General features: G+C 37.7%; 1 protein-coding gene across 5 annotated transcripts in view; it reads left to right on the forward strand.

Annotated features, from left to right (window-relative positions):
* The window catches only part of NELL1 (neural EGFL like 1), a 719285-nt gene that overhangs the window by 349454 nt on the left and 355889 nt on the right, over window positions 1–13942 (forward strand). For all 5 annotated transcript variants that reach the window (XM_039865670.1, XM_039865651.1, XM_039865633.1 and 2 more), the window contains one exon: window positions 25–150. In XM_039865670.1, coding sequence (XP_039721604.1) covers window positions 25–150 — 126 coding nt within the window. The remainder of the gene's footprint in view (window positions 1–24; window positions 151–13942) is intronic.

Here is a 13942-nt window from a genome sequence, read left to right on the forward strand (position 1 = left end):
GCTTCTTTTTTTTTAATCCTTCAGATATTGATGAGTGTGCAGCTAAGATGCATTACTGTCATGCCAATACTGTGTGTGTCAACCTGCCTGGGTTATATCGCTGTGACTGTGTTCCGGGATATATCCGCGTGGATGACTTCTCTTGTACAGGTGAGCATTAAGGACCAATGTTGTATTTCTGATTTAACCTTTCTCTGCAATGCATCTGTGTTGTTACATTTAGCTCCAAGTGCACTAAGTACTATTTTTGCCCAACTAGTTCTTCCCTTGTTTTGTTTTACCCTTAGATTTTGAGGAAAAAGCAATTAATAAAAAAATTTGAACTGCATAATTTAATTTCACTCCCAGTATTTCTGCCTGTGTGTGTGAGCACGCATGCATGGGCATATGATTTGATATTGCAGTCCCAGTTGCCTATAGTAACACTGAGGGACTTAAGAGTCATCAGTTCCAAAATGTATCAGACTTTTTAACTATTTTCTTTCCATCATGATGAAGTGCTTTGTATAAAAGAAATGTACTTTGCTCCTATTAGGAAAGACAGAGTTTAAATTTAAAGGGGAAGCAGGAGTACCCGATGGGCAGGGCAGGGATTGGGCATATGGGAACCAGTCAAGACTCTTGATTATATTCTAATTATTAGTTTCCCTTCTCTTCTTCTTATGTCACTGGGCTTTCTGTCCTAAACTGGGATTCCAGAGACTGTGGGTGGTGCCTTTGTGTGAGCAATGCTGGCTTTGTGGGCCATTTGCTTTGAGCTTCAATATACTTTCAATTATGTATATGGACACATGAACAGTAAATTGGTTAAAGGAGCCAGAAGATTCTGAGTCTTTCTTCTCTTGGCCAAATGTCTTTAAATGACCAATTTGAATCCTATGAGAAAAGGGCCCTTGAATACAGGATGTTAGTCATGTTGTACTTTTTTACTAACTCCTGCATCTTTTTCTTTATCCTGGTAACATTGGCGTCTAAAAACTTGATTCTTCACTCAGAATGGAATGCCACTCTTTTCTTAATGTATTTTATTCTGAGTGACCTTTTTAGAAGGGCCGAAATTTGCAAAAGTTAGGGAAGCATGTTTGTATGTTCAAATACCTTTGCCATGGATTGTTGGATTTTTATGTTACTTTTCTTCAACTGAGGGGCTGGTGATCTCAGATTGATATAGGTTTTTAGTGGCCACAGAAAGCCAAATCTCATTTACCTTTTATATATTGTAACTAAAGTTCCTAGAGAAAAAAGAAAGACTGCATAAACATAGCATACTGAGATCTAAACATTTAGGACCTACAAACAAACACAACCCCCAAATCTGTGATGTTGTGACTATTTCTCTGTTCTCAATAGTAAATCAATGTCTTGCCTTATTTTAACCTTAAGATAAGAAGGAGCCAGTGAATATCCTCTCAACACAGCAGCGTCGTATCATGCAGCTCAGTAGACCTTAGTGAAGGCCCCGTTGTGTGGAAAGGACTTGTTGAAGTTATATCAGAATACCACGTCTGCATTCATTTTCTCACTGAAGGAGGAAGGCAAGAGCTGGTTCTTGCTGAAAGCCTAGTAAGGACAGATGCTATGCCTGGTGGTTTATATATGAGACAAGATGGAAAATGTATTATATTAAGAACTGGCTTTAGAATTACTTTTTGAAAGGAAACTGTGTTGTTTGGAGTAGAAGACCACTCCTCTCACCACCTCCAGAAAGACTGTGCAGTTCTGCAGGAAAGTACACACACCCATACACACACACACACAGACCTTTTGCTTTGTGTGTATACATTTTGTCTGAGAGGGAACGGAAAAGTTAGAATAAAAGAAAGCAAAACAAGAGGGAGGAGAGCGAGGAACCAGGCAGAGAGCAGAGGGCTTGGTGCTCTGGAGGACAGAGGGCCAGGGAAGACCAAGCAGTGGAAGAAGGGTAACTGACAGGACCTTTAAGGCTTGGAATATTTAATGTGAGGTTCGTTGTTGTTTGTGTTTTGCTCTGCAGTATGTAATGCGGTTTTTCCTCATGACCCTCAAACTTTCAGCAATGAATACCCACCCTGAGTGCTAAGGGAGACCCCCCTCCCCACTCCAACGGAAGGCGGGTTAACATGGTGAACAACGTAAATAGAACACGTGTGTATAGGGTGTCGAAACCTCAGGCGGAGGTCTTGGTGAAGACTTTGTGTTTCATTGGTCATAGAATTGGGAGTAAGGGAGTAAGATCTTTTTTTTTTTTTAATGAAAAATCTTTCTTTGATCCCAGATCTCTTCCCACCCACCGTCCCATTTTTCTGCTTCTATTCACACAGGAAAATTCTTAATTAATTTGTCTCCTGTTGTTGTCATCGTTGATACATACTCAGCTCATACCCTCCCCAAACTCTCTTGTAAGGCTTCCATCTTCACCATTCCACAAAGACTACATTTGTCAAGGTCAGCCATGAACTCTATTTTGCTAAATCTCACGTTCTTCTGTGACTTTTCAGAGCATTGAGCAGAGCTGACCATGCCTTTCTTTGAAATACATTCTTTTCTTGACTCTTGAGATATCGTATTTCCTGATTTTCCTGATATCTCCATTTCTGCCCAGTATCCTTAGCAGTTCTTCTTCCCCTGCTGACATTTTAAAGGTTGGAGAATCTGCCATGGATTCTTTTCTCCTGTTCATCTCTATATTCTTTTCAGATGCCTTCATTCTATTTTAGGACTTTAACGACACTCAATATCAGTAACCCCTAAATTTCTATGCAGTTTTAATCTTTCTCCTGAGCTTAATCATATATTCAACTTGACATCTACACATAGATATTTTATAGGCATCTTATGTTACCACGTATAAGATAAAATTATCGATTTTCTTCTACCTCTGCAAACCTCCTCCTCTTCCACTTTTCTCCATCTCAGCACATAAAAGCACCATCTACCCAGTTATTTGAGCCAAGTTCTGTTCGACTCTTATCCTTCCGATGCCCCTCCACTTTCAGGCCACACACCAGTCTCGCTGACTCTACTCTCCACACCCTGTCCTACATCTGTCTCCTTCTTTCCATACTCTGTAGACTCCTGTAGTAGTCACCACATTGAACTTTCTGTACCAGTCCACTTTTCACATGCAGCTAGAACAAACTCTTTAAAGCAGAAATCAAACACATCTGATTAAAACTCTCATGGTGGGTCCCGTTGCCCAGAAAATCAAATTCATACTCCTTATTTTGATACAAAACTTATATGGCTTTTCTTCTTTCTACCTTCTGGCTTTTTCTTGTACGCTTTCCATTTTTGTCTATTGTGAGGTGGCCACCCTGACTTTTGACACTTTATCTATTCGACAACCTTGTTCTGCCCTAGGACCTTTGCATAGGCCGTTGCTCCTTTTTTGATATCTGCACAACTGGCTCTTGCTTGTCATATCTCAGCCTAAAAATAATCAGTTCAGAGAGGCTTTCTCTGATTAATATAATTAGCCACCCGTTTTTCTGTCCTATCACTGGATTTTAATTCTCTAAATATCGCTTATCACTGTCTGAGGTTTTTATTATTTGTATGTGAAGTTTAAAAAAATGTCTTTGGTAGAATGGAAGCTATGAGAGCAGAGACCTTTTCCTCTTCATTCACTACTTTATCTTGGCTCCTTAGAACATAGTCTGGCACAGAGCAGCGCTCAGTAGATATTTATTGAATGAAGGAATGGATAAAACTACTTGGCCTTGGGCTGATTACTTATTTATTAAATAATACATAATTATTTATTATTTATTTCTGTAAAGTACATTTATAAAATATTGCTCATATCTTTTATATCTGTAGGTTATTGTAAACATCAAATTATACATGCAAAAATATTTGTGATGGCACACTTATCAGTCAGTTAGGATCTTCTGAAGTAACAACCCCAAATATGAGTGACTTAGAAAGACAAGATTTTATTTCTTGCTCATGCAATATGTCTATCATCAGTTTACAGGAGGGGTGCTCAGCTCATCGTAATTACTTTGGATGCAAGGTGGTGAAATAGTCACTGCTGTGAATGTGGCTAGCCACCAAAACAGGGAAAAGAGAATCTGGATGGTATTGCGTCATCCATTAAATGTTTTTTACCAGGGGGTGACATGTATCCTTTCCATTTGTAACTCATTGACTAGAATTAGTCACCAGTCCTCAACCAGCTACAAGGGGATGAAGAAATGCAGTGCTACCCTGTGTCTATAAAGGTAGAGAACCAGAAATATTTGGCGAATGGAGTTAATGAATACCATAGTGACTGACAATAGATTCTCAACACATTTTGTTTCCTTTGACGTGAGAAGTTGTTGATTAAAATAAGCTTTTTTTTTTTTAAAGGCCGTTCGCAATGTGATGGGGAAATCAATCTCAAAAAATAATTATGATATTAAGCACATGGTACTAAGTACTGTGATGGGAGTACAAGCAAAATACAGTAAGCAAAGAGTGCTTAATTGCTAAGATGCAGTGTTTGGAATGATTTTTGCAAGCTAGGAGTAGCTATTGGATTTTCCTGAGGCATGTTAGCATACAGTGCATGGATTACATCAGGATTTTCCAGCGGGGAATATGGATGGGAATGAGGAGAGCTAAGAGACGAGCATTCTCCTTGGCAGTTATTTCTCCTCTGGACCAGATTCAAGGGCCTCCATTAGATACGTTTGAAGTAAGCTGGAACTCTTGACATTTACCTTGGTTTCCTGAAAGTAATCTTGTTGAGCCAAATGTGCTCTTTACTCTCCAAGACAGAGTAGGTCCCCACTGCTAATCTGTCATTTCTTTATTGGTAAAGAAGACTTCTTCCCCTAAGTGGTTATTTGCTTGTGTAATAAATGAGGTGTATAATAGATGTCTGCCACTATGTCTTTTCAGCTGTTTAATTTCTAGAAGACAATTTGCTAGGAGAAATTGAGAGGCCTGAAGGCATCTTTTGTTTGCCCTGAGTTCCTGACACAGCATTTCTTATTGTTGACATTTCTTATTTCCAAAGATCATTCTGCTCTCTGTCCCAAATCAATTAGCATCTGCTGCTACTGTTCATTTGATTTTCCAAGTATGTCAAGGTTATTTTTTCCCTTTTTTTTCAGTCTGTCATGTAGCCTGACACTAACTTTTTCAAAGTCAGTAGTCATATTGAAATATTCCATTTGACAAAAATTGGTGAGCCTAGAGTTAAAAAAGACATATCAGCTTTGGTGATACATTGATTTATTCAATAACTGATTCGTTTACTCGTTCCTTTATTTATTCATTTTATTCTTATATCCAGTATACAATTAGTATGTGTCATGAGTGTTAGGAAATATGGCCACTGAGATTAGTGACAAATGATCTCTGTGCCCAGAAAGGCCATGGTTCATGAGTCAACAACTTCAAATGAGAACACAAATGTTTGTTCACCATCAAAAATGTTCTAAAATTTACCAAATCCATCTCTCTTCAAAGTTTTAGTAGAGTTTTGATGAGTACTAGGTTTTTAACACCCTGTAGTTCTTGGTCCTTGACAAGTTCCAAAGAAAAACCCCAAAATAGCCTTTCTGAAATCTATGCCACTGGCAGAGGTCCTTTCAGAAAAGCTGAGCCTAAGGCAGGAAATGCCAAACTAGAGGGGAAGGCAGTGCAGCAAACAGAAGAGGAACTTCAGCTTTTTCCTACCTTTTTTCTTGTTAAAAAGTGGGGAAAAAAAATCATCTTATAGGATAATAAATTTGCGAAGGATCAATCTTGAGAATAATTATTCAGAACTTAAAAATGTACTCTGAAGCAATTATTACCCTGGGGGTTGGAGAGTCTCTGACAGAACCATGGATTATATATGAGGCTCTGTACTTTTTTGTAAGAAAGTTATCTTTGGCCTTTGAAAGGGTGAAATCTAAAATATTTGACCTTTGACACATGGGGATTTTTTGGCCTTGGAATTGGTGAGTCAAAACCACCTTCTCGCCTGTAATAGACTCCTGAGTCACTCTTAACATTTTTGAATTTTGAAACTGAGTTGTCCCTGAAATTGAGGGGTGTGTGTGGGGGAGGGGGGGGTCTTTTTTTTATACCCTATGATTTTTGGAATGGTCAACCTGCTTGATTTGTTGGCCTCTGTTTTTCATTTATCCCCATTTAAACTCCCATGTTTAGACTGTGTGATAAGATGTTATCATTAGATACTCAGGCAGCTTTAAAGAAGGATAGTTGTGATTTACGACAAAAGCATGCAGCAATAAGACAGGTACTTGACAGTAATGGGTAAGCATTCATTTTTATGCCGAAAACCTCCCATGAAGGTAAGAAATAAAGAGAACAAGTGAGATAAGAAATATCCTGTGTGATTTTTATTACCTTGCTAAAAAGATTTTTATTTTCTTGCTATTGGCATGAGTGAATGCTTGAAGTAAGTATATGTTTGAAACAGTCCAAGCAAGCTTAGTTAAAGAGATATAATTGTCTATTAATTTAATGGTTTAAATTAAATACCTGTAATGAAAAGAGGTTAGGCAACAGCTTAAAAGACTTAGGAGTAAAAATTAACTGATAGAAATTGTAGACTAGTTTTCTGGAAAATGCTTTTCTCTTAAGGTTGATGAAAACAGTACACTTTCAAATATGAGACACCTGATGTTTTCTTATTGTGCAGAGCCATATGAAATGGAGCTAAAACAGAACGTTCTCCACTTTGATAGAAAACAGTAATAAATTAACCACTGCTTATCCTTATCTTTCAAGCACGTAGCATGGAGACTACTTTCACTTTAGTGAAAAACTCTGTATCATGTGCTTTAGAGTGCAAAACGACTTTCTATCAAAGATACCAGAAAGCATTTATTGGAAATGTTGAATAAGAAAAGGCAAAATAAGACATATACCTTTGGATATTTCAAAACCCAACTGAAAGCTCTGAACATCGTTAGGAAGCATTTGCCTTTTGATTTGTTTGACAATTTATTTCTTTTCTTATTTTAAATAGATAGTTGGCTCTATTGTTCTCTTTCCCCTTCAGAGGAGGGACGTGACAGTACCAAAAGCAGGATTCCAAAGTCCTAATTTTTTAGGATGTAGGTTCTCCACTCTCACCTTAGATTAGAATCACTTAGGACACGAACGAACGAATGATTACAAAAAAAAAATGGATACTGAGATCTACCCCTTGAGATTTTGATTTTCATTTGGTCTAGTGCTGTGACCTGGCTTCAGTGTTTTTGTTCCAATGTCCAGGTGATTCTAGTGTGCACTTAAGGTTGAGAGCCACTGATTTTGTGGAACGGAGAGGGTTGGAGAATGAAGAGAATACCAGAGGCAATCAGATAATTAAAGAAATTGTCCAAAACGACATTATTACTTGCATGGACACATTGTGACTGGGCTTCTCTACCCACCAGATGTCCAAGGGAAAAATCAACAAAAGGAGAACACAGGGAAAAATTAAGAGGCCCCTCTAACCAGGGATTGTGGGGTGAAAATTCATGGGATGTTTGGTTTTTCAGGGCAATTTCTGTTTTTCATATGTAGTCTTGGAAAAGCCAAAGATCAAATATTTATCAAATTTGGTAATAGTAGTGTTAAAATAACGTTAAGGTGTACTAAAGCCAGCAAATACGGCCTACGGAGGATATCAAAGGGCATTTCCCTTGAGATTTCAGGACGAAAATAAGTCTGAAGGATTGTTCCAGTGTTTGGCTTCCTAGTTGGATTTAAGAGGGAGTTCTTTTTTATTCCAGCATGTATGGTAAAGGATGTGAACTACATTGGCTATGGCACAGCAACTAGGATAAATAATGGAGCTTGCTCCCAGGGTGTTTGTGTACAAACCTATTAAGTACTGTGTTGCCCTTGACCCAAATTCATTGTAAAAGCCTTGTTAATATTTCTGTACACTCTGTTGGAGTTGTATGTTCAGAATCACAATTAAGCTTTCACATAAAGGAGTTTGATTAGGTTTCTTTAGCAGTCTGGAAGTCCTGCTTGCATCCACATTTGGTTGACACAATCAGAGGACATTCCTCTTTAAAAAGCCAGTAAGTGATCTTATACTTTATATTTTCATCTCAAAGATTAGGTAAATGCATATATATGGCTATTTTCATACTTTTCTAAAGTATGGCTATTTTCATACTTTGCTGTTTTCCTCCTTTGAGGATCCTAGAAGGTGATATGATAGTGAGGTCCTACTTGCAATATCTTTCATAAGCCCTTCTGGCATGGTTCCCAGATTCAAGGCTGTTGATCCAGCTTTTTTTTTTTTTTTTTAGGAGGGAAGGGGGATTGCGGCCAAGATAGAGATATTGAGGAGAGACAGAAAAGACCCAGGATTTCCATAGCAAAGCAACCACTGGATGAGAATCAGGCAATAAAAATTCTAGTTCTGCCCCTGCCACTAGCTCACTGAATGAATGTCACCAACTCAACATTTTCCTTTGGACTTTGAAAGATTAAGGTTTAACTACTTCAGTAATTTTTAGTCAGAGGAGCTGGATTCCAAATAAGGTTTTTTTGAAAAGAGTTCAGCTTCTTTAAGAAAATTTTTTTTTGCAAGTGACTACTTTTATAATTCCTTGATTCTGTAAGATATGGTTCCTGACCCCTAGGAGATAATGGTCTCTTTGGGGAACATAAAATTTACATTTAAGAAGAATAATTTTATAGAGCGTATAACTGAGAGCTAAATTGTGAGGTATAGGCAATAAATGCTATGGGAAAGAGCATTGGTGCTGGGAGAAAGAAGGACATTAGTTACTACATGGTAGAGATAATGTGTTTTCCACAAAAGGGTATCTGAAGCAGTTTGATTTTGATGTTGAATGAGAGATGTGGATTAAGAGAAATGAGAATTAATAGGGTGACTGGTGCTTAAGAAATAGATCAGTCTCCATGTTTGTTGGTCTACCGTGTGACCTGGAGGTGACTTGTGTAGAAATAGGAAAAACAGAAGGCTCTGAGTCAGACAGGCTTGGGTTCCTACCCCAACTTTGGGCATTTGTTAGTAGCATCACCTTGAATCAACTGTCAGAAAACAGACATGTTTTTCTCTCAGATTCTTGGAGAAGTAAATGAGATAATATCTGTAAAGTGAATGGGGGAGGAGGACAGAGAAAATACAAAATAAATGTTAGGCATTACTATATTTTATGGGTGAGTACTCTAACTTCAAATGCAAGGAGGTTAAGGAATTGTCCATGGTCAGAGTCAAAAATATAGTGGAGCCAGAGACAAGAATACAGGCCTTCTAAATCCAGAGACTCAAAAGCAACCTTCTTTAAACCCTTTTAAAGATGACTTTAAAATGCTAATGCAATAGAGTCTGCAGATGCTCAGTAAACAATAGCCATCTTAAGAATGACACCAAGATCCTGGGAAATGTTGCCAAGAATATCTTATTTAACCCATAGCTCTGCCATTTACAGGCTGTGAGATCTTGTGATTCCTGAAGTTCTCCGTGTTTCAGTTTATAACACCAAGAGAGAAGGTTGAGTTTTAAGGGTTAGTCCCCTGAAAGAGCTTATCGCAATGACTGACTCTTAGATGGTGCTCAGTACTGAAGTCTTAAGACCTCTTCACCAAAAATCTTTCTCCTCCTGTTCTCACTAAGTGACTTTTGAAGCACTTCAGGGGACTCCAAGGCACCTTGAAATACATCTGGAGGCTACTCGCCTTGAGAAACTCAATCTCTGTAGAAAGTATCCAGATTCTCTGGGAACATGAGGCTCCAGTCAGATGCTTTAGACTAATGTGTTAAGAAGGAGACTGACTTGATTTCACAATGGTTTGTAACTAGCAAAGAATACAGTGCTTTATTTAAAGAAAATATCTCTTCTGTAGTCATTAGTTTGTAACTTGCTGTAGACCAGAACTTTGGAATATGATCCAAAAGCTCCTTTTAAAGTTTTAATTTTGTTCCCTGAGAAGGGAAGTCCCTAACCTGCAAACTCCTTTGGCACTTTTCAGCTCTGCTGATTGGCATCTAGTTAGTGCTTAGGAGTGGCTATAGGACAAATTGCTTTCGGGAAAAGGATGGAATGTCATGCTTGGTCTAGGTCGTTCTCCAGAATGGAATCTTTGGCATTTGGGAAATGTCCTGAGAGGGGATTTATAGCATGCAGAGCACATATAAATAAAATAGCACTTTAATAAAATTATAAAAGAGACTTTATAATTATAATCATAATATGTGTATATTATAGTAACATTAAGAAATTTAGAAGAATAAAGAGAAAGTAAAAACCATCCATATATTAACGCTGTAAAGGCAACTTCTATTAACATTTAGAAGTATTTCTTTCTAGTCAATTTTCTATGCCTACATCTATATTCTGCATTGTGGACATCACACTGCAGTTACTAGTTAATATTTTATTTTTTTTCTACTTCATGAATTTCTTCAAAAAATATAAATTCTTTGCTGAAAAATATTCTCTCCTATAGATGCATCATTATGGTATGTGCATTATGTCATATTGGGGAAGTATTAACATCCAGCTACCTTTCTATCTTCATTTGGCTTTATTATATGCACGTGTTTTTTCTTCTGTTATGGTAGATGGTGATCACTGTTTTGCTTCAATTTGGGTGAAGAGTGAATTACAGAGCAAAGTCCAGGCCCCAAGCAGGAAATACACATGCTTAGGAATCACGAAGAGGGAGGAATCAGAGTTTCTCAGGTGTTATTCATTAAGAGACATTTCAGAGCAAAGTAGGACCCTGAAGAACTGTGCAATCTTAACACACATCTTGGCGGAATAAGGACCCCGCATAAGTCTTTTACACAAGAACACTTCGTAAATGGATAGAGATGTTTCATTTGAGCCCTTGCCTTGTAGGTGAGATGTGTTTCCCATATTCACATTTCCTTGTTAAATTCTTTGTCATTTAAAATTCAAAGAGTATTTCCTAGAATGGCTAGTGTTTTTTTCTACTTTTGCGTTAATTTTGCCATTCTGGTTTGTAAGTTGAATGTGGGGAAAGCATTAAAACATCAGATGTTTCAAATAGCTTGGGTGTTAGAGACATATAAGGCATCAGAAAACACCTTCAAATTATAGTCTTTTGATTCTGATTTTGATTAATTGTTAGAGAAATGTGTCTAGAGAGGTCTTGCTAGTGGATTTTCTAAAACCTTAGAGTATTTTCTCATTAACAGAGCTATTTTTTTCTCTTAAGTAGGTGGCCCATTTGAGGTGGTTATGTTAAAAATGTGGCATTGATCAAAGGAGGTAGACATCATCCCTACCTGTCAGTGTGAAAGAGGGGCGAGGGGACAATTCTGAGCCAGAGTGTGTGGTACTAAAAGACTGTTATGTCACAGCAGCCAAGGCTGAGTGGCTTACAGTCCCGGGAGGGAATCAAGTGTAGATATACTCTGTGATGCTTTTCTTGGCCTCAAGTAAACCATTTATTATTATTATTTTTTAAGGATAGATTGGAGCAGTTCACAGATTTGGAGCTAAGCACATAGGAGAGGCCAGAGAGTAGTGCCTTTTATCTATTTTTAGGATTTAGAAAACTACCAAGTCATAACACGAGCATGTTATTATGCTTACCTCTCAAAGCTACTGACGTTTTGAATTTACACCCCTAATTTTGAACATTATTTATTTTATTTCATCTCTTATCCTATCTTGTATTTCCTTTTGACTTTACTCTCAGGTTTGTTAGTCTAACTTTTCTCCTGGAATCTTATTTTCTTTACCTTTTATATTGGCTTCATTAATATGTGTTTGCATTACTATTTAAGTTGAAACCCAACAAGTGATGAGTTAAATGAGAGATTCAGGGCCAAACTGCCATAAAACAGAAAGTAACAGGTATTGGCAAGGATGTGGAGAAATTGCTACACTTGTGCACTCTTGGGAGAAATGTAAAATGGTGCTGCTATTGTGCATAACAGTTTGGCATTTTCTCAAAAAAATTTAAAAAATAGATTGAAAGTCATATGATCTATCAATTCCACTTCCGGATGTATACCCAAAATAATTTAAAGCAGGGTCTTAAAGACCATGTTATAGTAGCTTTATTTTACAGTAGCCAAAATGTGGAAGCAACCAAAGTGTCCCTTGACAGATAAATGGATGAGCAAAATGTGTATATACATCCAATGGAATATTATTCAGCCTTAAAAAGGAGGAAAATTCTGACACATGCTACAACGTGGATGAAGCACAGAAGTAAGTGAAGTAAGCCAGTCACAAAAAGACAAATACTGCATGATTCCACTTATATATGATATCTAGAGTCAAAGTCATAGAGATAAAAAGGAGAGTGGTGGAAGGAGGGTCATTGTTTAATGGTCTTATAGCTTCAGTTTATAAGATGAAAAGTTCTGGTGATACATGATGGTGATGGTTTCAGAACAATATGAATGTGCTTAATACTACTGAACTTTAAAGTGGCTACGATGGTGAATTTTATGTTATGCATATTACACCACAATAAGAAAATTGGGAAAAAATACCATCAGAGAAAGATCTCTTCTTACTGAGTCAACTATAGAAATAATGTTTACATAGTTTTCCTTGCTTCCCCAACACCTGTTGGGCATCAACTTCTGTTATAACTTTGATAGTGATTCATTCATTCATTAGTTCATTCATTCATTAAACAGATATCCATTGAGAAACCCACTAAAGTGTTGGGTATTATTTTAGATGTCAGAAATACATCAGTGAATAAAACAGACAAAACTTCGCTATCAGCGGAACTCATCTTTTAGTTGAGAGGAGTCAACAGTAAACAAGTACATGTATAGTGTGTCAGAATATAAGAACTATGGAGTTAAATAAAGGGAGGAAAGTGAGATGGCGATGCTGGGGTGGGCAGTTGGTGGCCTGGGAAGGTTTCACTTGTAAGCGGGGCATGTAAGTGAAGACATGAGAGAGGTGAAGGAAGGAACCATGCTGATTCTGGAATAACAGTGTTCTAGGTAGTGGGACCAACAAATGGACAGATGAGCCATCTACTGAGTGACTCAAGATTAGATAAGGAGGCTTGCTAAATCAGTAAATTCTAGTTGTCCCTTCTTCAGCTTATAAGTGTCTCTAGTATTCTTTGGTGTAATAAAATACATGGGTTTCATAGCTGTTATATGCCTCAGAGATTCCTTACACAGACTCTGGGTCATGGCTCTTAAGAGTGGAAGATGATAGAAGTCGGGCCATTGGATAAATGGGGTGTTATTATATTTTCCTTTAAATGGAAAGTAAAGCTTTAATGGCCCCAGCAATTACTAGGACAATATCCCTTTTAAAAGGACAAAGTTCAGGAAAGGCACTTTGAACACAGCATGTAGGGAATTCAGTACCCATGTCCCATTATTGTTAACAAGGATTCCACATTTAATTCTACAGGGTAAATGTGGTAACTCTAGAGTCGGGGCCAGAAAATATCTCTAAGCAACCAGGGAGCTGAAAGAGCCTTGCTTTTTTCTTTATTTTTACATCTGTGGTTTTCCATTTTCCTTGCTGTTGATAAATAATTCAGAAAAGAAAAGAATGTTACAGCTCCGACTTTTTAATGCAGAGGACAAATATATTATGTGATTGGTCCCCAAACACCCACAGTCTTTTTGCAAGAAGGTTAGTATTTTGTATTTGGTTGGCAATATGTCCTTTGGGGCTTTGTCATCAATTGGCTTTGTTCTTATAGCTAGAAAAAAGGTGAGGACAGCGTGTATGAAATGCATAGAACTAATGCTGTCATGTTGTCATGGTCCCTAGCGGGCTGCTCAGCAACAGGTAATAGACTAGTGGGAGTTAGTGGGCTATGAAGCAGGGATCAGAGGAAAGGTTATTTGTGGGCATCTGATAACATCAGATAATTCTCTTAAAACCCAAATGGACGTGGGCTACAGTTCCATTCTGAGCATCTGGGAACCAGTGCACACTGGCAGGGGAGGAGGGATGTTAGAATGCCTCATGTTGGAATTTTTCCTCTTGCAACTAGGATGTGCATGCTCACCCAACTATGG

The sequence above is a fragment of the Pteropus medius genome, unplaced genomic scaffold (genome assembly GCF_902729225.1).
Source record: "Pteropus medius unplaced genomic scaffold, Ma_sr-lr_union100, whole genome shotgun sequence".
NCBI classification, from domain to species: Eukaryota; Metazoa; Chordata; class Mammalia; order Chiroptera; family Pteropodidae; genus Pteropus; species Pteropus medius.